We start from the raw sequence: 20,861 nt of genomic DNA on the forward strand, positions 1-20,861 counted from the left end.
AAGGTATCTAGGAATAAAAAGGGAATCGATTAAAATCAAGCGTAAAAGTCGGAGTTGAATTTCTAGTGCTTTATCCTGTTTTATGTCTAAGTATAATAGTTTGTAAAAATGAAAACAAAAACTATCCACAAGGATGAAACTGCTTCGAATGTATTCAGAATTACGCTACATGTCGGTGTGAGAATCCAAAAAATCTTCTTCTTCAAAAATGTAATTCGTATGAAAAAGTGTTTTCCAAAATAATATTTAAGATCAGATCACATCCTAGAAGGCAACAGAAAAAATAATCCAAGATGGAGAACAAAGTGGCAGTTTTTAATCGAGATTCTAAGGAGCTTTATGCAGATACTTCAGTGCAGAGAGAAGACAATTATCTGCAAATGTTTGCAATTATTTGCTAATTGTCGAAAACTAATAGCCAAATTAGATACAATAATCGGATACGGGGCATTTGTTGTATGCAGATGCCTGTCTATATCATGTATTAATTCTGCATTTATAAGTGTTTTTAAATAATTTCCATACACATATATCTTCATCAGACAAGAATTGAAGGACGTTTAATTGTTACACATGAATACAAGTGCTGATGTTTATGCTAATCTTGCTTTTGTGTATTTAGCCTCTTACGCTGCCACATTGTTAGACCTTGTTAGACATTGTTGTAACCTACACACTTCTGGGAAGATGTTTCACTAGATTATGGTGTGTGCTTGTGGAGATTTGTGTTCACAAGGGTGTTAGTAAAGTCAGATACTGATGTGGGTGAGGTGAGGAGGGCTGGAGTGCAGTCAGCGTTCACATTCATTCGAAAATTGTTCAGTGAAGTTAAGGTCAAAGCTCTAAAGCAGGCAAAATCTTCCACTCCAACCCATGGAAACCATGTTATCATGGAGCTCGGAAAATGTAATGCAACCGCATCCAAAGATATCCTACATAATCGTGTGTTTTCAAATTAGTGGGAACATTTTGGGAAAAAAACAAACAGGTGTCCCAAGGATTTTGTTCATGTAATGTATAACAGTGTCATTTTTGTTGAGGAATATAATATACACAGCATTTAGGTTTTATGTTAGGTTAGGTTACGTGCTTTCTCCATTAAGGCATTACTAAGAGCATTTATTACCAAGCATCTGTACATCATTTTCTCAATATTTCTACTTCTCTACTTATAGTGCTTTATTTTATAGTCTGTCTTACTTACATCTTGTTTTATTATGCCTGTACTTTCTCCTGCACTGGAATCTCCTGTCCCCAAAATCATTGTGAGTGTAAACATACTTGGTAATAAAGCAATTTCTGATTCTGATTCTGAATCTGATTATATTCCTTGAGGTCCGAAAAGAAACCAGGATCCATTTTACACTTTTAAGTTTTTTTTTTTTTTTTTTTAGACTTGAAAAAACACGACAAGAACATGGTCAGATGCTGGAATATAAAATTTGGCTGAGGTAATTAGGCATCAAACACACACACACACACACACACACACACACACACACACACACGTTTTTTTACCGGCATCAACAATTTAATTATAAAAAAAAAGGGTTATCACTAACATACTGCATATATTCATATGATACAGATAAAACAGTTCAAGAACAAAAATTCCATCCGAGTAGTTTTCACATTTCCTCTCTTTTTTTGCGAACGTGAGTCACATTTTCCACAAAAAAAAAGTCTTCTATTTCTTGTTCCAGCTGTGGAGCGACAGTAATATTTACAACTTGACCACAAACCAGAGTCACATAGCCAGTGTGACCTACTGATAATTTAACTCCTAATGGTTACAGAGAGAAGCACTATTTACACTGCAGACGTCCAAAAGCTACAGAGGTTATACTTTAATGATTGGTCCATGAATACAAATATTGGAATTGTGATATAATGAAGTGGGATTCTGGATACATGGGAGAAAATGAATGCTCGGTTTATTAAAAGAAAGAGACAGAGAGAGAGAGAGAGAAAGGGAAAGAGAAAGAGAGAGATCTTAATTTACAAGAGAAAGTAATAAATTAAACTAAAAAGTCCTAGGAGCTAGTATAGTAAATATAACGTGCACTTATTGGTATACATCTCGACGGCACTAGCAAGGGCATGATCAGGGGTAAAAAGGCTTTCAGTGCTGGTACTGAACTGCCCGTAGTGTCACACTGTCGTGTCTAAGACTAACGTCCGCTGCCCAAATCAATACGATTATTATACACCTGGTTTTAGCAATAATTTAGCATTTTAATTTCGCAATGCCTGAACCGCCCTGGTGTTATGCTACGTAGAACTTTAAAGGTTAGAATTTTCAGATAGTTGGCAAGTTGTAATGATGACAAGGGAATGGACATACCGTTTATTATACCGCTTATTAGTTTCTTATCTTTTTCTTTTTACGCTATTTAAATGCAAAGAAAGAAAAAAAAAATCAGCAATGACTTTTGCTAAAGAAAATTAGATTTTGTGTATTTAAACTTGTTAAAAGAATTGAATTTAAGTAGCTTTCACATAACAAATACAACCAACCAAAGAGTTTGTTATTACATAATGTTATTACTAGTCAGGGTCTTTTTTTTTTCTTCTTTTTTTTTTTTTTTGCAATAAAAACACGAATTGAACAAACTAAGCTGACAGATTTATGATTTGTCCACCCATGTTTTTTCCACATTTGTCATCATGGTGAAATCCAATAGAAGTTCTGTTTGCAGTAAAATGCTGACTCAGGCATATTTCTTTTTCTTTTTTTTTTAAACCTTTTATTGACTCATCTGGGAATTTTTTTTTATATTTCAGTTGATTTTGCGTTCTGTGCATTTTCAACCTTTAAAGGCCAGCTAGCTATTCCATAGCCTGAGTCATTATCTGGTATTATACTCACCTGCCATTGCCTTGTTGTTCTTCGGAGCTGAATTGTCGTATTATGTGTCTCATCATACAACACAGGTTACAATATTTTTTTAATATAACACTTATGGGCAGGTGAAGTAAATCCTAGACCAGCACAAAATTCAGTCTCCAGCCATAGAGATTTTGCAGACTGCAAACACCACCGGAGCTTAATTCATCTTTTTTTTACTTATCAACTAAATACCAGGGCCTTTGTGAGTGTTTTTTAGAGTTAAACGTGCAGAGCCGAGACCTGCAGAAGTGGGATATATCTGACAGCAGAAGCAGCTTCGTGACAGCAGGGTCTTCAGATGGCCAGCTGAAGTTTGGTCAGGTTCCTCTGGTGCATGTTGTGGTGCCGAACTAACTCATCAGATCGGGCAAACTTCTTCTGGCAGTTTGGCCACCTGCAATTAAAAGGCTTCTCACCTGCAGGAAGAGAGAAGAGCACTTTAGATCGGAGAAAGAGCTTAGATCAGAGATCAAGGAAGATGGTTTGCTAAAGAAAATCTTAAAGTCACCCCAAAACATTTTCTTTTGCACAAAATTGGCAATTTTTTTTTAGTATCCTAAATGTACATATACGGTATTTGGCGGAAGCCTATTATCCAGAGTGACTTAGTTATTTTATTTATACACATGAGGGCTAAGGGCCTAGTGTAAGGGCCCAGCAGTGGCAGCTTTGGTGGGATATTAACTCAAAAGCTTTCAATCAGAAGTCTTAACACTGAGCTAGCACCTCCTGAATGAATTGCTTTGGTATTTGCTTTGCAAATTTCATTGAATCCAGAGAAAAAAAACAGTTTTAACCGTACATATCCACCACTTCCATGGGGAGATCAGTGTTTTGCATTTGCATACTAGAAGTTGGTTGGCTCTTGAATTTTATGATGTCATAAAACATGCGTTTTTTGAGTTTAATATTAGGCTGAAACACCTTATTTTTGGGGAATTTTCAAATCCGAATTTATCATGTTAAGGGTGACTTTAAGGAGGTCATGATTTCTAAAAAAAAATACAAATAGATTTGCTAATATAATAACAAACCGGATATGACCTCTTAGATAACAGTCGAAAAAGAGAGTAAAGATGTGAAAAAATAAAAGTTTTACGCACTTGTTTTACCTGTATGAGTCCGGGTGTGGGTCTTAAGGTGGTCTGACCGTGAGAACTTTCTCTGACATGTCTCACACTGGAAAGGTTTAACGCCTACATGCACACACACACACACACACACATATATACACAGACACACACACACACACACAACCACACAAAGAGAGAAAGAGTACAGGCTACAGTAGAGGCCAGGAGGGAATCCCTTCTAAGAGGACGAGGACTAAGAGAGCAATGTTACGTCTCTCGAACACTGGATAGATGATGTGAGAGCACGTCCGGCTAGTAGCGATACATCTGCGGCAGGCAGTGAATCAGGGAAACGTCGCCATCTTCAGCTCTGACACTTTCTCACAGACTTTCTCACACGTTATGACACATTTCTAAACATTCATGCAGACAACCGACTGCATTATATCACCGTGTTACATCGTATTATTCAGCATCGATGTACCTCTGCTAGCAAAGGGTCATTTGTATTAGCTTTAATGGCTTACATATAATATACACAAGTGCCATAAGGAATGAGTCATAGTAAAAAATTTAAGAAAAAAGCTGCTTATCTATGATTCTTAATCTGTCCCTTAAAGCACAAAAATTGGCCTGGTTAGCGTCTTACATCTAGTGTAAAAAACCCCCAAAAGAGACCAAATTGAAAGCCAAAAGAAAAAGGAAAGACAGGACAGAAGAAATGATGATGGATGAAGCGAACCTGTGTGTCTCCTCTGATGTCTCTTCAGCTGGTCTGACCGGGAAAATCTCCGCCCGCAGTCTGTGAAATCACACTGGTACGGCTTTTCACCTGCAACACATTTTTTTATTTACTTTCAAAAACCTAGAAGAGAGCCAAACAGGAATTATACAACTTATTTATCACCAAGTATCATCATTCATTGCTTCATTGCAACAACTGGAGCAATCACGATGACCGTCACAGTGACTTCGTTTCATTTGAGGTAAAGAATTAAACACTTAGGGGGGAGCTGTGATTAGAAGGCATCAGCGAGGTGCTGTAACGTAGCCTGAAACAAAACAGAGATACTCTTACAACGCAAAATTTTGATGATTATTTTTATTATATTGTATTGTATTTTATTCCTGATATTTGATGGGGGCGCTGAATCTGGAATGGGATGTTCAAAGAACTTCCACTGTCCACAAAGTTTTGACCACGGTGCTGTTAAATATAATGTTGTGAAACCACAATCAATGGTCTCATTTATTTCTTTATTTATTTTGAGTGGTCAAGTGTTAGAATATAATTAGAGAAAATTAATCACCTTCTGACCAATCAGAATCGAGAATTTAACTACAATGCAGTATAAAATCACGTCAGCTCATATAGATATGTTATTAACTGAAAAATTAATACTGTATTGTAACTATTTAAAGCTATCCGAGTGCATCATGTGTGTCAAGTGTGTAGTGTTGGTCTTGTTGCTACCATTCTTCCTGGATCTGTGATCGGTGGTCAGAATTGGGCCTCTGTTTCTTAAACTGTTGTTTATCAGCATTACATTGGTCTTTATTATCTGACTCAGGCTGGGAGTGGGAATAGATGCAAAGCTTGGAAAAATCTAATCTGGAGTTTATGAGTGGGGAAAACACCAAATTGTGCAGTACAGGAAATACGCGTACTGGAGATACACAATACGTAGTTTCCGCGCTAATGAGTCTTATCTAGAGTCACGCTTCTCAGAATGGAGTCTGACGATCCGCAGGGGTCAGGGATTTTCGTTTTTGTTGTGCAATTTACCACCCACTATTGGCATTGACGTCAACTGTAATCTAATGACAAGTTTAATAAAAATTTCAGAAATGCAAAAAACACTGGCTGCAATAAATGTGTTTTGATATATTTAAAGGATTTCGATATATATCAAACTCGTAAGCTTGTAAAAAAATTTCTTTTTTAATAAAAAAAGTCTTTAAGAACCTCTGATTTGAAGTAACATTTCTGAAACATTTCTGTACCTGTATGTTTGCGACTGTGCATCTGTAGGTGAGAGAGTTTGAAGTAGCGCTTGTTGCATCCCGGGTAGGCGCACATGAACGGCCGCTTCTCGTTGGTCTCGGAGCGTACGATGGCTGGAGCGATGCCGGGGACCCTTCTGACGTCCTACAGCGAAAGATTCACACAGACAAGAACAGTTTCGAGGTTTAATTGTAAGACACTCCTTGCTGTGGTGAAAGTGGTCAGTTCCTGCTGCGCTTCAGGTCTCAGGCTAGCGATAGCGCCATAAAAGACGCGATCGCATCGCTGTTGTGTTTCTTAACAAAAAATTGTTCACTCACCAAGAGCTCATTATTGCAAAATTAGCTGTGAAATGATCACAGGGATTCACCCTTGCCCACCGATTTAGCCGCCAAATGGGAGCTGTTAGTCACGGATGTTAGCCCGACCTTATCCCATGGCCGCTCTCCCCCCAGCCCTCATTTGCAAAACGTTAGGGCCCATCTGCTCTTAATTAGCTAGCGCTTAGCATAATGGCGTTTTTTTTCTATACGCTGCCGTGGTAATGAATGTGTAGTAAATGCTATTGATAAGTAAATTACTAAAGTGTTTAAGGCTGCACTGCCAGACTTATAGATTGAACCCCTGGGAATGATAATGTGCCGCTGTATGTCACTAGGTGACCAACATGACTATTGTGCTAGTGTGCTAGTTTTTTTTTATAGTGTGTATACTAAGGTCGGTCAAGTACATGCTTATACAGGCTGTTTTATATACACTACTCATTAAGATTCATTATAATTATTGCTTCGTGTGCATGACCGGGGTGTGATGAATCTTTGTTACAGAAAATATATGCTTTAAACTTCATGCTTAACGCTTTCTAAAACACTCAGGGATTTTTTTTTTGCTTTTTTAAACAATCTTCTGAATGAGGAGCTAGCTCTGGAGAATCTCTGCAAGCACTGCTTAAAGACCGCTGACAGACATTAATTAAGACCTAATGATTTATTAGCATGTGGTTGCAAATGGAAACTGTAGCTTAGTTTCTAATGGAGATTTTTTTTTTGTTTGGTTTTGTTTTTTTTTTTAGCCCTGTTCTCTCATCCAAAAAATGCCTTTTAAGTGTCTTAAATGTTCTGGCAGGCTCCTGTTTCCTCTCACACGACCCATTCATTGAGTCAGAGCCATTCTTTGGGGCCTTATTGTTATTTATTTGCTGTTCGTTTCACTTCGGGGCTGCTTTATCACTCGTCGCCTTTTTAAGCGTGCACTTTCGCAGCGTGGTTATGTTAGTGCAGGAGTGTGTACACTGTGTGTGTGTGTGTGTGTGTGTGTGTGTGTGTGTGTGTGTGTGTGTGTGTGCATTGCCCTGCCCTTGGCCTTGTATTAGCAAATGCAGGAAAACCCAGCGTATTCCTGCTTTCTCTGGATGAAGATGGAGTGAAGTGTATGATAGAATAAAGTCTTGCCATCTCAATTTATAGCAGGGTGCCATTGCATTCCAGCTAACATGCTAACTATTCCAATTCACCAATCATCTTTAGAGTAATGTTAGATAATACTCTACAATGCCACACACCCATATACTTTTTAGATATTATATAATTATATAGATTTATTATATTTATAAAGTGTATGTTATATGGACTTAACAATATACTGATTTTGCCTTGTAAACAACTGTGCCATCAGTTGCTGGTGTCTGTAATGTATGATCGAGACTGCACTGTGCATTATTTGTACTTTGTCTTGTCTGTGTACTGACCTGAATTCCTCGGAAGACTCCATGGGTGTGTATTCGGTACTGGGTGCTGCAGCTGTACACCATGGGTGTGCTCGGGTCGTTCTCATAACCCGGTGTATGACTGTGGGAGGAGGAGACACACAATATGTTCCTCGTGAGAGATTTGAAATTCCTAAAAAATTCATTTTATTAAGGACAAAAATCACAAACATTATGTGAACACATATATATACCTAGCTGAGACGTTTGTTGATGTCTTCTAAAAATGTGTCCAAATATTTGTATGCATGCTTTATATTGTATCGAGACAAATAATCCTATACACAGTGTGTAATGATGCCTGTTAATAAATAATGAATAAATAAATAATTAAAATATATTCAAATAAATATTTTTTTCAAAAATTTATACCATTATAGGGGTTTGGAGAAGTATTGTTCATGTTTATTGATTCAAGTCATACTGTGTTTTAAACCCCATCAAGTTACCTAAATCGATCAAGTTATATATATATATATATATATATATATATATATATATATATATATATATATATATATATATATATTTTTTTTTTTTTTTTACAGCACAATGATCAGCAGATGTTGTTTTAAACGTGCTCTATAAATAATTTTTGCCTACTTGCATGATACTAATGATAATCTGAGGTTCAGTAAATAAACTGTAGCTTTAAATGATAATAAAAAAAGATTATTATGAAATATTTTGCTGTCTGAATGATGCCGGTGGTCACCAGATGTACATTCTTTTTTTGCTGTGGTTATGAACACAGTCTGACCTCCAGTTCTTTATCAGCAGCTGATACATTGTGTGGATTTACTGCATGTAAAGAATGTGCTGAAAAGTGAAACACCAACATGTCACCAGTCACCACATAATAAAACAAAACGACGACTGTCACCTGCCTTTTCTGCGCACCTCGTTTTTATCCCCTCCCTTCATGTGTATTGCATGCGTTCTTACTTCTTGTGCTTTACTGTGTGAGGTTTAGGTGACATATATAGGGCAAGACTGACTATAAAACACAGAGGCTCATCTCTATAACTTATCTTGACATCGGGGCAAATTGCTCTCTGCTCTGAAGTGCAATATATTCACCTCAACAATCCGAAGTAGGGCCCGTTAGGCAGACGGATGGGGAACGCAGGGCCTCTTGCTCTCTCCTGAATTTATACCTGAACCGAAGTACACTGGCCTTTTCTCTGACCCTGGATTTGCACAAGTTTTCTCTGTTTCACCCCAGACGTTTCCCAACGCGGGATTTATAGGTCTCAAACCGCATCCTATGACCAAATACTAAAGTATTTACTTTGTCTTAATGTAGATTAGCAAGCACACAACTAACGTCTGTACTTCGCATGTGTATTAACTGGTAGCCATTTTCATTATTCATGTTCATGTTCAACATATTACTCTCTTTCTCAACTACATTTATTCATCCAGCTGTTTTTACTGCACCACATTAGTCATATTTCTTGTGGACAGTTGTGTGTGCTCTACAACAAACTCGGATGTATGTAAGTATGGCGTTTAAAAACAGATCATTTTAAGCGGCGAATGCGTCTGAATGCGTCTGAATGCAGCTTCATACACTCAAAAATTTTGCATATTTTTTCATATTTTTTTAATTATTATTATTATTATTATTATTATTATTATATTTTAATTATATTATTATTATATTATATTTCTTTCATTTCGTTGCATTTTGACCAAATTGCTTTATTCTTTTTTTATATTAAATTATTATAATAAATTATATTATATTATTTTTATATTCTATTTTTATTTAAAACACGTCTGGGCATCCTGCTATAGACGATGTTTATTCCTTTTAAACTACAGCAATTTACCAACACTAACACAATTTACATTTAAATATATCATTTATATTAATCCATTTATAGTAGCAGTAGCTGCTATGCAGATTCTATGAAAACATGTTAGTTTATTATAGCAGCTATAAATACATCTTTCCTCTCCAGCGTTCGACTAATGCTGCCTTTGAAGCACAAAGACCTTCATCCTGGTAAGATTCTTAGATTTACCTTTTGACTGTTACAAAGCTCTGGGGACTGGAGACTCCTTCCATAAATGTTAAACATCTCCTCAGCAAAAAATCAGCCTTATCATATTGACATTTCTAAATGTTTTTAATCCCTTTTATGTGCAGCCTGACATATTATTGTGTGTAAGCGGTTGTTATAGAAATGATAACATATGAGCAAAGTAATATAAACCTGTGCCTTGTGTTACAGCCGGAACAAGCGTTTACTATCACTATCTTGAGATAACATAGGAGTGGATACTGAAAAATCACTTTGTGAAAACGAGCACATTTTTCTTCCTTTTTTTTTTTCAGCACAAGCCAAAGTTATTAAAAGACGTCCGTATCCTGACTAAGTAAGGGTGAAACAGTGACTATAAAGCTCTCTTTGTCTGTCCGTATGCAAAGCCAGCCAGACTAAAGGACACTGCAAAACAGCATCCTGTGATAAATCTTCTCACAGTTCATTCGTTCACAGGCTCCGGGCCGCGAGCAGAGCCCCTGCTTGTATGTCTATGTCTAGGTGAAGCTTTTTCAGGGATGAACAGATCAGCCGGTTGGATGGATACAGGCTGAGATCATCTTTGGATAGAACAGCACCAACAGCACTCGTGTATCCATCCCCTGGGGACACACTGGGGCGTCTGATATTTTTTTATTTTTTTTTTTTTAACTCCTGGAAGGATGGGGGTTGTGGATACTCGGCGGCATCCCACAGGAGGATCAGCCGTCCCATTGTGCAGTGATGCACTTCCACTACTCCCCCAGTGCGCTCCTCTTCCTCCCTATGGGCCGGCTCTCGGCCGGCTCAAGGCTGCAGTGTCACGAGGGAAATATATGGCCGGATATCACTCTCCGTCCAGACAAAACAGTGTACGCACACACGAACCACAGAATTTTGAAAGAATGGGGCAGGCAGATGCAAGGATTTTTTATTTATTTTACAAAATTATATAATATTCCAGTTTTGAATGGTCTGTTCGAAACATTAGACATATAGATGTCATTTTATCCTATTTTCTGGCTTGACTCTTTCTATAACAGCAGCTCAGACAGTAGTCCTGGCTGCAGATTACGACTTTATATCAAGGTGCTCGTTTTGATACACTGAAAATGTATAATTGTTGCTATTGATTCTATTTAACATTTCTGAAAGAAGTCTCCAGTAATAGTATTTACATTTATGGCATTTGGTAGATGCTTTTATCCAGAGCGACTTGTATTGTATTCGTATAATTGGAGCAACTGAGCAACAAGGAGATCAGCAGCGGGAGAATGGTGGTGCTGGGATTGGAACTCACAACCTTCAACAATCAGAAGTTCAACATTTTGACCACTGAGCTACCACCCCTCAGGGCTGTAACACTAACTATAAGTATACAAGACCAAACTCTTTTTGGTTTGGCATCAAGAGAAAAAAATAAGCCTGATGAGGGGACTGCTGTAATGTAAGAAAAAATAGGACCTAACGTTTTTCATTAACATTCCAAAACATTAAAAGTTATTATATGGATGTAATCTCTGGCAAAAAAAATTGCTTTGGGAAAAACTGTTAAAGAAAAATAATCCCACAATGTTATAAATGTTTTAAAATTTTTTAAAATTTTTGACATCATGCATTAATTATAAATTTTGGTTTTTATGGAGGATTTTATGTACTATTGATATCCTTCATATACCTCAAACAAATATTCCATTTAATATATCCATGTTTGGCTTTAATACTTCATAGCATAATGAAGAATATTCCAATTTTGTTGCATTTTCTTTTAATAAAATTTGCATTACCACAACCATCTATACCTGATTAAAATTTATGGCTCAACACCAGTGCAAGCTAATGATTTCAATATATACGGTTTAGTGAAATGAACGTCTGATCGAAAGGACATGAGTTTAAATCCCACCACCACTAAACAACCACTGTTGGCTCCTTAAGCCTCAATGATGTGAAACTGAGGTAACTATACGTCACTCTGGATAAGGGGTGTCTGCCACATGGCGTAAGTGTAAGTGCATTGGCACAACCTGGCCACGATTTTGTGTTCTAACGTGGACTCGTGGAAAAAAAAAGCACTAATCCACACTCCTTCTGTGTTATCAGCTCGCTTTTACATACCTCTTGATGCTGGATGCCAGCGGGTTGACAGGGTTCCATGCCATGCACTCCAACTGGGATGCCATTTGGTATAAATTGTCACTGCTGGGGTTCAAATAAGTGAGCATTTCAGTAAATGTGTTTGACCAAATAAATTTTGCTTACTGTTTATTTTTTTTCGTTTTATTTTACTGTGGAAGGAGAAAAGCCCTATATTACACTGTACGGCAAAAAGAAACATTTCAACTTTGGCGAAAGAAAAACGGGTTTGAAAAAGGGGTATCCTGGGTAACGGCTAATGAATCTCTCGGATAGACACACACAAAGAAGGGGGTCATCCAGACCAGCAGGATAATCACTTAATCAAATGAGAGCATTTCTCCTGAGCAAGAAGCTGCCATACTTTATTGAAAAGTCGACTGGAGGACCATTAGTTACTCTGCCAGGTGCTTAACCAAACACATAGTCTGGATTTATCTTCAGCTGCCCTGACATCACGGCATTGAAAAGAGTGTTCTGTGGTGAGTGGTGGTACCTGGTACAGTGGAACTGCAGCTTTGGCGTCATTATTGGAATGCAGCCTGAACTGCTTTAGCATTTATACCGCTAGCAATATGTCATGACTAGTGGATACAAATCAGGTTTTAATGGATAACATTGTAATAAGAACCAGTGCTTTCAGAGCAGCACACAAGACCTAACTGCAAGACTCTTGATGTCCCTTATCGTGCAGAAATCCCTGCAGTATGAAGGGGTGGGAGTTCATTCCTGTTCAGTTTACACTTTCCATGATTTCCTCGTGCTTTACAAAGCAACAATGACCCATCTTTGGCTCTGGTTTTGATAACTCCATGTGTTTTTATTCCAACCAGCTTAAAACGACTTAAAACAGCAGCTCAGGCTGTATAAATAGAGAGCTGTTGGTACCAGGCATACGATCAGTAAAAAAAAAAGAAAAGAAAAAAAGAAGCTACATAGCATTTTGATTTGAGGATTCCCAGTTCCCCTTTAACTCCAGCAGATAGGAGTCTGTTTATTACAACATGCCGAGCGGGAACTGGAACACGAAGCCAGAGCAGAATGGAAGCTCGCCTATCGACCTGGTTCCGCTGTTTGGAATTGTTATGTTCCCTCGGAGCTTCAAAACAACGTCGCAGAAGCATTTCAGGAATTCCTGCAGCTCCGGGTTTTTTTCGCGATGCTAGTAAGCGCAGCGGGCGTCTCAGGCCGTGCAGGGAACTCCTCGGAGAACGGTTATCAGAGGGAAGGAATTCGGGCCTGGTTAGAAAAGTGAAAGCCAGTGTTGGAAAGGACAGTTTATCTTGGCCTGGTACATTCCGCTATTCAGCACCTGACCTCTTGTGAGTTTGAGCTGCTGCCTGTAGGACGGAAACCCAGCCTTGTTGTAGTAAAGCGCCATCAATCAAAATTGCACATGTTGCCGTTTTAGTGCTCGAGGTGCTTGTTTTCAGAACCGAATTTGACCGAGAGCTGACGTTCTCATAGAGGTCCATTTCATAGCTGTGTATTAAGTGTTTTAAACAGCACATATTGTAGAATCTACTGAATCAGTAAAACATGAACCATTTTTCCCATGTAACCGAGTGGACTAGGATGAGAACTGAATTCTGTCAGGCAGTAGATCAGCAAGGCATTTACTACACAACTGCATGAAGAGTTACGGGTTCAAAACTCCTGGTAAATGCCGTGTTTTCTCCTCCAAATAAACATCAGAGTTTATAATATTGATACGCTTATGCACTTTGCACCTTTCACTTACACCAAAGTAAAGAAAAGGGTTGTCCATGCTTTTCTTACCCACATCCGACATGAAAATAGCGAACTACAAACAACAAACTTGCTTCATAAATCCAAGTCGTTTGTTTTCCATATTTACTTTTGGCAGCGTGAAAGGAAATGCGATTGGAATGCATCAAAATAAGCGCCTAGCTTTTATTTAAACGGTTATTTATGCTCGTTGTCATTATTACATTCCAGCACGGTTGCACAAACCTGATTTAATATTTGAGCTACTTTAAATTAATAATAAAATACCATATAATATAATAAATAGCTGACATCGACCAACCAATCAGAAACAAGCATTTTCCTTCCAGCCCTGATATCAATCTGTATATACATTCCTTTCTAAAATAAAAACCTTAATTGCTCGACGTTACATCGCTTCGTCCTTCCTTTATGCACTGGGCATGCTCGGTGTTAGCCTGACCTTCAGGGGATGAAACAAAGCCGCTGATTGCAACCTGTTTGTTTTACATCCTGTACTATTTACAGACGACCAGAGGTGAATTTTTTAATTTCCTGTCTTCACTGGTTGCATAACAAAACCTAATAAACGATATAACATCATGCATATCGTACATATCATGCATCCTTGAGACTAGACTGTAAATTTTCTTTGCGGTTAATGGTATGCTTGGGGTATGTGTATATCACCGAGCTTTCTCACAAGCTTCTGGATAGCTTTTTGGTGGGAGTACATTTATGACACTAGGTTGTGTGTACTTAGGTTGTGACCTGTTGAAACCACATGGTCCAGGAAGTTTTAAACAATAAAAAAAAAATCCTATTTGAATCCAATTCAGTGGCTATGATGTATGTTTTTAATGTTATTTTTTCCCATACTGTAAATGGTTCCTTTGTAAAAAGAAACAACACTCTAGACACCAATAAACATTTACTAGGCATGAGTAAAGACAGCAGGAGAAGTTCTTTGTTAGGATCGTACCTGTTGTATGGGTTTCTGAGGAGCAGCGCTTGACTTCCTGTACAGCTCTCGGAAGGCGTGTGGCAGCCGTAAACAGGGGGAGGGACGGGATACTGCTGCTCACCTTATAACACAAGACAGCGAGCCGTTAGCAATAGGGGAACCGCATTCGTAACGCTCAGTGTGTCTTCCCCCATGCACAGACATTCATCACGCTCAAAACAAATGGGCTTGAACTCGAGCCTGTGGAACAACTTCCCAACAAATAATACGGTTCAGCCAATAGTCCAATTCGCTTCGGGGATTTTCATCTTAACAGCTTAAAACAATGTCAGATTTTCTAGGCCTCTCCCTCGCTCAAGCCTTCGAGGCTCTCACTTCAGGAACACATGCTTAATTTAGAAAGTCAAGCCTCTTTTTTTCCCTTTCATCCCTCTAACTAATGAGAACGATTCCTATGTGGACACTTTGTATGCGTTAAGGCTCGTGGAAAAGATATAATGAAAGCTCTCGGCTGCATGCTTCAAAGTATAATAACGTTGCTGTTCTAATAAAACGCATGGACAGGCGTGTATATATGTGTGTGTGTGTGTGTGTGTGTGTGTGTGTGTGTGTGTGTGTGTGTGTGTGTGGTGAGGTCGGTCTCAGAGAGGGAATCCGAGCTCGGGGAGGATTTGGGGAGATGCAGCCGAGTACACTCTGCACTTATGAAAACAGCGGTCTCGCTCTCTTTGAAGCCGTAAAGCGGGTTGACCTCTTGCCTGCTCTTTCAAAGTGCAAATGAGGAATTCAGTGCCCTTGCTTGGCCACATCCCAAACGGCAAACGGATCTCGCCGTTCTAAACTCGACAAAAAAGGGGCTCTCGCGTCGCTGTTCTGACGCGATATCTGCTCGGTGGTCTGCAGGAGGCTTTACAACCCTGAAACGGGCTGATACGACGTTACTTAAAGTATTTACATACGCTTTAACTCAACGCTGTGCGAAAAAAAAAAGCGAGCTGATTTACTGGCAGGGGAAGAGTGCAACTTGACCTTGGATTGATTTGGACAGAATTTTGCTCTTTGACTTCTGAAGCAAAAGGAAAAACACTCAGGCGCTCGGCGAGTACGTGCCAGAGCTTAGCGATTTGTACAGAGCTCATAAGGAGTGAGACTGAGTTGTAATGAGTGATGATTTTTTTTTTTACCCATATTGCTTTGCTGAGGGATGGTGTCTTCATGTTTGAAGGGGTGGTTGGGGAACTGAGTGGCGTGGTGGGACGGCGTGTGTCCGTAGTTCGTGGCTCCGTCGAAGGAAACGGCACCGTAACCTGTTGAGAGACACGAGTTAAGGCATTGAAAAAATGAGGGATCGACTATGAAATTTTTTTTTTTACCAAAAGCAATAGTTTGCAAGCGAGTATTCAAATTCAGCACAACAGTGAATTAGTGAATTATAATGTGTATACACATTTTCAGATCATTTGGTTGCTCAATGAATAATGAATAATGAATGAATATATAATGCTACATACCATAGATTAGCAGTCATTTCATACAATGACATTTTCTGACAAATATACTGAAGCTGATCTACAACTAAAATTGTAAAAAAAAAACTTTTTGGCTGATCATCATTTCTGAGTGTATTTTTATTGTAGATTTTATTCTTCATTTCAACACTTAGACATTTGCTTGAAGAAACCTCTCCGCAGCTAATGGTTAGGTAATGACCCTCTTGTACCCTACTGACCCTTGGTCCTCCTGACTCAGGGTTGGAGGGGAAAAGACCAAGCCGTGAGTGCAAACAAACGCTCCACAGGATGATGCAGTCCGAGAGCAGACACGGGGTTTAGGGTATGACTCATGCCTCGGGTGACCCCGAGTCATCATTGGTCTCGTAAATCACGACGTCCTAATGCGGCTTACATTAATTACATACAACCACTTTCACCTCGGTACGACAGAGAAACTCATTAAAGAGGGTCATTCCTCTTCCACCCCACCGGGCTCGCTGATGGGCCCGGAGACTGGGAGGAGCACTCTGAGCCATGGGGTGTTTGTGTGTGTGTGTGTGTGTGTGGTTATACCAAAGCTAAGCAGAATTCCTATATTACCTGTATAAGTAACTGCCTGTTGCAACAGTGTACACAGAAATGTTGCTGTTGCTATATTTGATTATATATAATATATTATTAAATTGATATATTTGATTATTTAATTATTCCAAATATACATCCTCCATCTCATTCCCCTATCTATTTATCTATTATGTATAAAAAAAGAATGTTCTCAGTTGATTTCATTTGAAAACGATGGAAAAAATAATCGATCAGATGAAAACAGGCAACTCGAGTCTGTTTTTTTTTGTGTACACTGAAACTATAAAGGCTGGTCAAAGTGAAGAAAAGAGAACAAAAAAACTTAGAAGCATGGACATTACTTCAGTAAGTTTGGGGTAATTATAAGGATAATTCTTGATTATTTTAACAACCGATCCCCATCTCACACTATACTCAGCTACCAATTAAAGATTTTACCAAATGTGTAACTACAGTGCAACGGGGTTATCGAAGGTTAACATTGGAGCAGTTTGAAAATGAGAACGCAAACATCGTGAACTCCGATTTTTGTACTCCAGAGTGACTTCAAAATCCCTGAATGGCAAATATCACCAATAATTATGTTACGCCTTATGCTTTATCTTTACCTGCTTTGTCTTTATTATAATAGATTTCATACTGTTTTATGTGATATATAGAAAACATGTTGAAGATAAAAAGGTGGTCTGGGTTTTATATTTTATTTTGATCTTTAAAAGAGATCTTATAATAAAATCAATTCAAATGGTGGTTATTTCACATGAGACATTATGAATTGGAAGAAATTGAAAAATAAAATGATTTCTGTATAGTGGCTTATTACTAAAGAATTCCTGAAAAATGTGTGGAAATACTTTTTTTTTTTTTTTTGTACCTAATTTTTTTTTTTTTTTTATGTAACATAAGTAAAAAAAAATATACTTTACACATTTTATTTGGTTTTGTAGGGTTCATTAAAAGTGTCATCCTAATTATAATATTGATGTTATTCAATATAATTAATGCAGTAATTAATCCAGTACACTTTTCCTGTTTTATTAAATATATCAGTGAAAATATGTAAAGTTTAATATCTATACATATGAATATGTACGTGCATATATATTTTTTTGTTTGTTTTTTTCCTCTATGAGGCACCTTTAGTTTCACAAACTGAAAGTGCGCTATATAAGAATGATGCCTATATTTTAAAGTTGCAAAATAAGAAGCTTACTGCACTCCCAAAATTCGATCAATATTTTTCTTCAAATTAAAAATGAAACATTATTTGGGTCAGGATTTTCATTACATTTCAATAAGTATCCAAATGTTTTTTTCAATATGCATTTTATTCAAATTAAAATGGATGCAATATATTTTTCAAGATTTTTGTTGTATTTTTTTTAACAGTTTAAGTTGTTGTAAGGGAACAGCATTCTAGATAGGCATGTAATACGTACCTACTGACTGGTGGCAAATTAATGGGAAAAAAAATATCTTCAGGCAGGTGTACTCAATGACATAATTAGGAAGTTAACTTCCACTGTTCTTTGGGTCATGCATCATATCACATAGGTAGGTGGTAGCTCAGTGGTAAAGGCAATGGATGTTGGATCAGAAGTTAAAATCCCAACACCACCAAGCTGCCACTGCTTTGAGAAATTCCCCTAACCCTCTCCTGCTCAGTTGTAAGTCGCACTGGATGAGAACGTCTGCCAAATGCTGTAAAGGTAAATGTAACATAGAACAGGCCTCCTTGCCCTTCACTTTAGATTATGATCATAGTTACTAAATAACTATGTTGTAATAACGATCACTTATTACACTGTATGTGGCGACATTTTCGGGGCAAACACTGCATTTCATAGCGACCAAACCGACGTCCACATGCAGATAAAATAGCAAAAATAGGTTTGGATTGAAATTCCCCAGTCAGTGACTCTGATGCTTGTGTGTGAGTGTGATATGCTTTAAAATGCTAATGCAGGATGTGTTCAGCATAAAAAAGCAATTTGTCAGCAACCACATGCTTTGTTTTTCCTTTCAGTCGTGCCTCGTCAGTGTAGAATAATCGTGCCAAAAGTTCTTTTAATAAATAATACTGAGTCACCGTCATTTATCAAATGAAAAGTTTGTCCTAGTTGTTACGTTTGAGGTGAACTTCATGAAGATAATTATATCACGAATATTTAAATGAACCTGATTAATAAAGAAATGAATACCATTATAAAACTTTAAAAGTCGTTACTGCGTTAAAGACAGAAGCAGTAAGTCATTCCTGAATCACACTATTGTGTAAATATATAAGTTAAAGAGAATATTTAGTTCAGTTATACACACATGATAGTTTCTAACAATGTTTAGAGATTGAGACAGTGCATGTGTAAAAGTATTTATCAGTAAAACGGGGAAAAGATATGATTATTGCTCTAGTGTTTATTTATTTAATTGTCTAATTACTGATTTTTATTAACGACATATTAACATGTTGTTACTCCACATGTTGGAATCTCACACACGTACTACAAGAGGAACAAACGTTCGGATTACGTTCGCTTTTTCACTGTTTCCATGTTGATCCCTGATGAAGACCTTTCCCTAAAAGTTCTCCTTTTAATGCAAATCAGGGCATCCCACAGATGAATCCAGTGAAACATTACTGATAAATGTGCTCTGGGTGGAGTTTACGACCCTAAAACATTTACACCAATGAGGAGAACACATTGAGAGCTCCAGTGAAGGCCGCTCTCTGAAATGAGTGTGTTCCTGACACTGTGTGTGTGTTGATTTAACTATTTTAGGATTATTTATCTTCTTGTATTTTGTGGTAATCAGCACTTTTGAACATTTTTACTGTCAAATGAAGTCCAAGACATTGCACGTTTGTAGGTTCCTCTTTGATTAGCGACCTGATTAAGTGCCTGTGGAACCTGGATTTCTCGAAGTGTCTTTTACGTTTATTTATTTGTTTGTTTGTTGATTCGTTTCTTAATTTCTGAGCACCTAATTAATTATACGTTAGCATTTTTATAATGTATCATTTTTCAATCCAGATTTCTACAACTGTAGAAAGTGTGTATGTAATATTAAATGAGAATATAATGATAGACAGTTATTTAGAAAAGCCACAGAAGATCAGAATATAAACCTCAAATCAGAGCACTGACATAAAGCACAGTTTGTGCGAGAATGTCTGAGTGACAGAAAGTGATTTATTTACCCTGGTTCCTGGATCCAGTCTGACTGTCCATGCAGTTGGACAGGTACGGGCTGTTACTGAACATCCGGCTCTGGCTGGTGGGGTTCTGATTAGGTGCTGGTGCTCCGAATGCTCCGTACCGACACGCCCCGGTACCTGTGAACTGTCCTGAGAAGTGGACGGTGAAGGCACTGAGACCACAGTGTGGGTCCTCATGGGGGTCTGTGGAACCCCAAGCGGGTTCTTGTTTGATGAAGGAGTGTGAGCCCAGTGAGCTGTATGGGGCACCAGTATGGAAATCCAGCACGGGTGCCCACTGAGGGGCACTGCTGACCGGCAGAGGGCAGTTTCCGTTCCCCGCTGGCAGAGCTGGCACTGGAGACAAGAGCGTGTTGAGGTCACGTACGTCTGAGCCCATGGCGTCTGACTCACACGCCTCGGAGAACAGCTCCAAAATGAAAAGACAAGGAACAAGTCTGAATTCAGAATCCGAGACAAACGTTGAGTCGCAAAAAAAAAAGCAATCAAGCCCAGAGAAATTTCATGGCTGAGTTCTGAAACGGAGAGATATGGACATCAGCGTGAACGTCGCCTCCATGAGCGTGACACTTTTCTTCTCAAGTCAAACTGCAGACCAAGAAACTGACAGCACGAACAACGAGGGGACTCGATGGGATTGTCTCTACAAGGTCATTCTCTGAATGGAGTGAAGAGGGAGAGGAAGCTAGGACGAGGAAGGAGGAGGTTAAGGAGGAGGAGGAGGAGGAGGAGAGGTGTAGCTCCTTTACTCGTGTGTCTGTTTTCTTTGGAGGCCAGAAGAGTCAAATAGAGGCAAACGGAGGAGGCAGAGGGAGGAGCCAGAGCTCGGGACTGATGAGAGGAGCACTTCATTCATTTCCTCCAGCCTATAGGACGCTTTTCCCTGCGCACTCCACATCACATTCATGGACCCACAATAAGCCTGAGTGTGTGTTTATAAGAGTCAAGTAGGTTAGATGGATAATGATTTTGTGA

At 38.4% G+C, this 20,861-nt stretch overlaps 1 protein-coding gene across 4 annotated transcripts; it reads right to left on the reverse strand.

The window, feature by feature from the left end:
• Nucleotides 1–1,509: 1,509 nt before the first annotated feature.
• Nucleotides 1,510–20,639, reverse strand: wt1a (WT1 transcription factor a). Of its 4 annotated transcripts, none has more exons than XM_046849627.1 (9): nucleotides 19,869–20,638; nucleotides 15,776–15,898; nucleotides 14,610–14,712; nucleotides 11,882–11,965; nucleotides 7,716–7,815; nucleotides 5,968–6,112; nucleotides 4,706–4,795; nucleotides 4,003–4,086; nucleotides 1,510–3,306 (listed from the first exon to the last, which is right to left on the reverse strand). In XM_046849627.1, exons 1-9 carry the CDS (start codon nucleotides 20,263–20,265, stop codon nucleotides 3,185–3,187), a joined length of 1,248 nt encoding a protein of 415 aa, XP_046705583.1. In that variant the 5' UTR covers nucleotides 20,266–20,638; the 3' UTR covers nucleotides 1,510–3,184. The 4 variants fall into 4 exon arrangements, with proteins under 4 accessions (XP_046705583.1, XP_046705582.1, XP_046705585.1 ...); XM_046849626.1 differs by having other exon boundaries at nucleotides 3,994–4,086; nucleotides 19,869–20,637; XM_046849629.1 differs by lacking the exon at nucleotides 11,882–11,965 and having other exon boundaries at nucleotides 19,869–20,639.
• Nucleotides 20,640–20,861: the final 222 nt, after the last annotated feature.

The sequence above is a fragment of the Silurus meridionalis genome, chromosome 5 (assembly GCF_014805685.1).
Source record: "Silurus meridionalis isolate SWU-2019-XX chromosome 5, ASM1480568v1, whole genome shotgun sequence".
NCBI lineage: Eukaryota > Metazoa > Chordata > Actinopteri > Siluriformes > Siluridae > Silurus > Silurus meridionalis.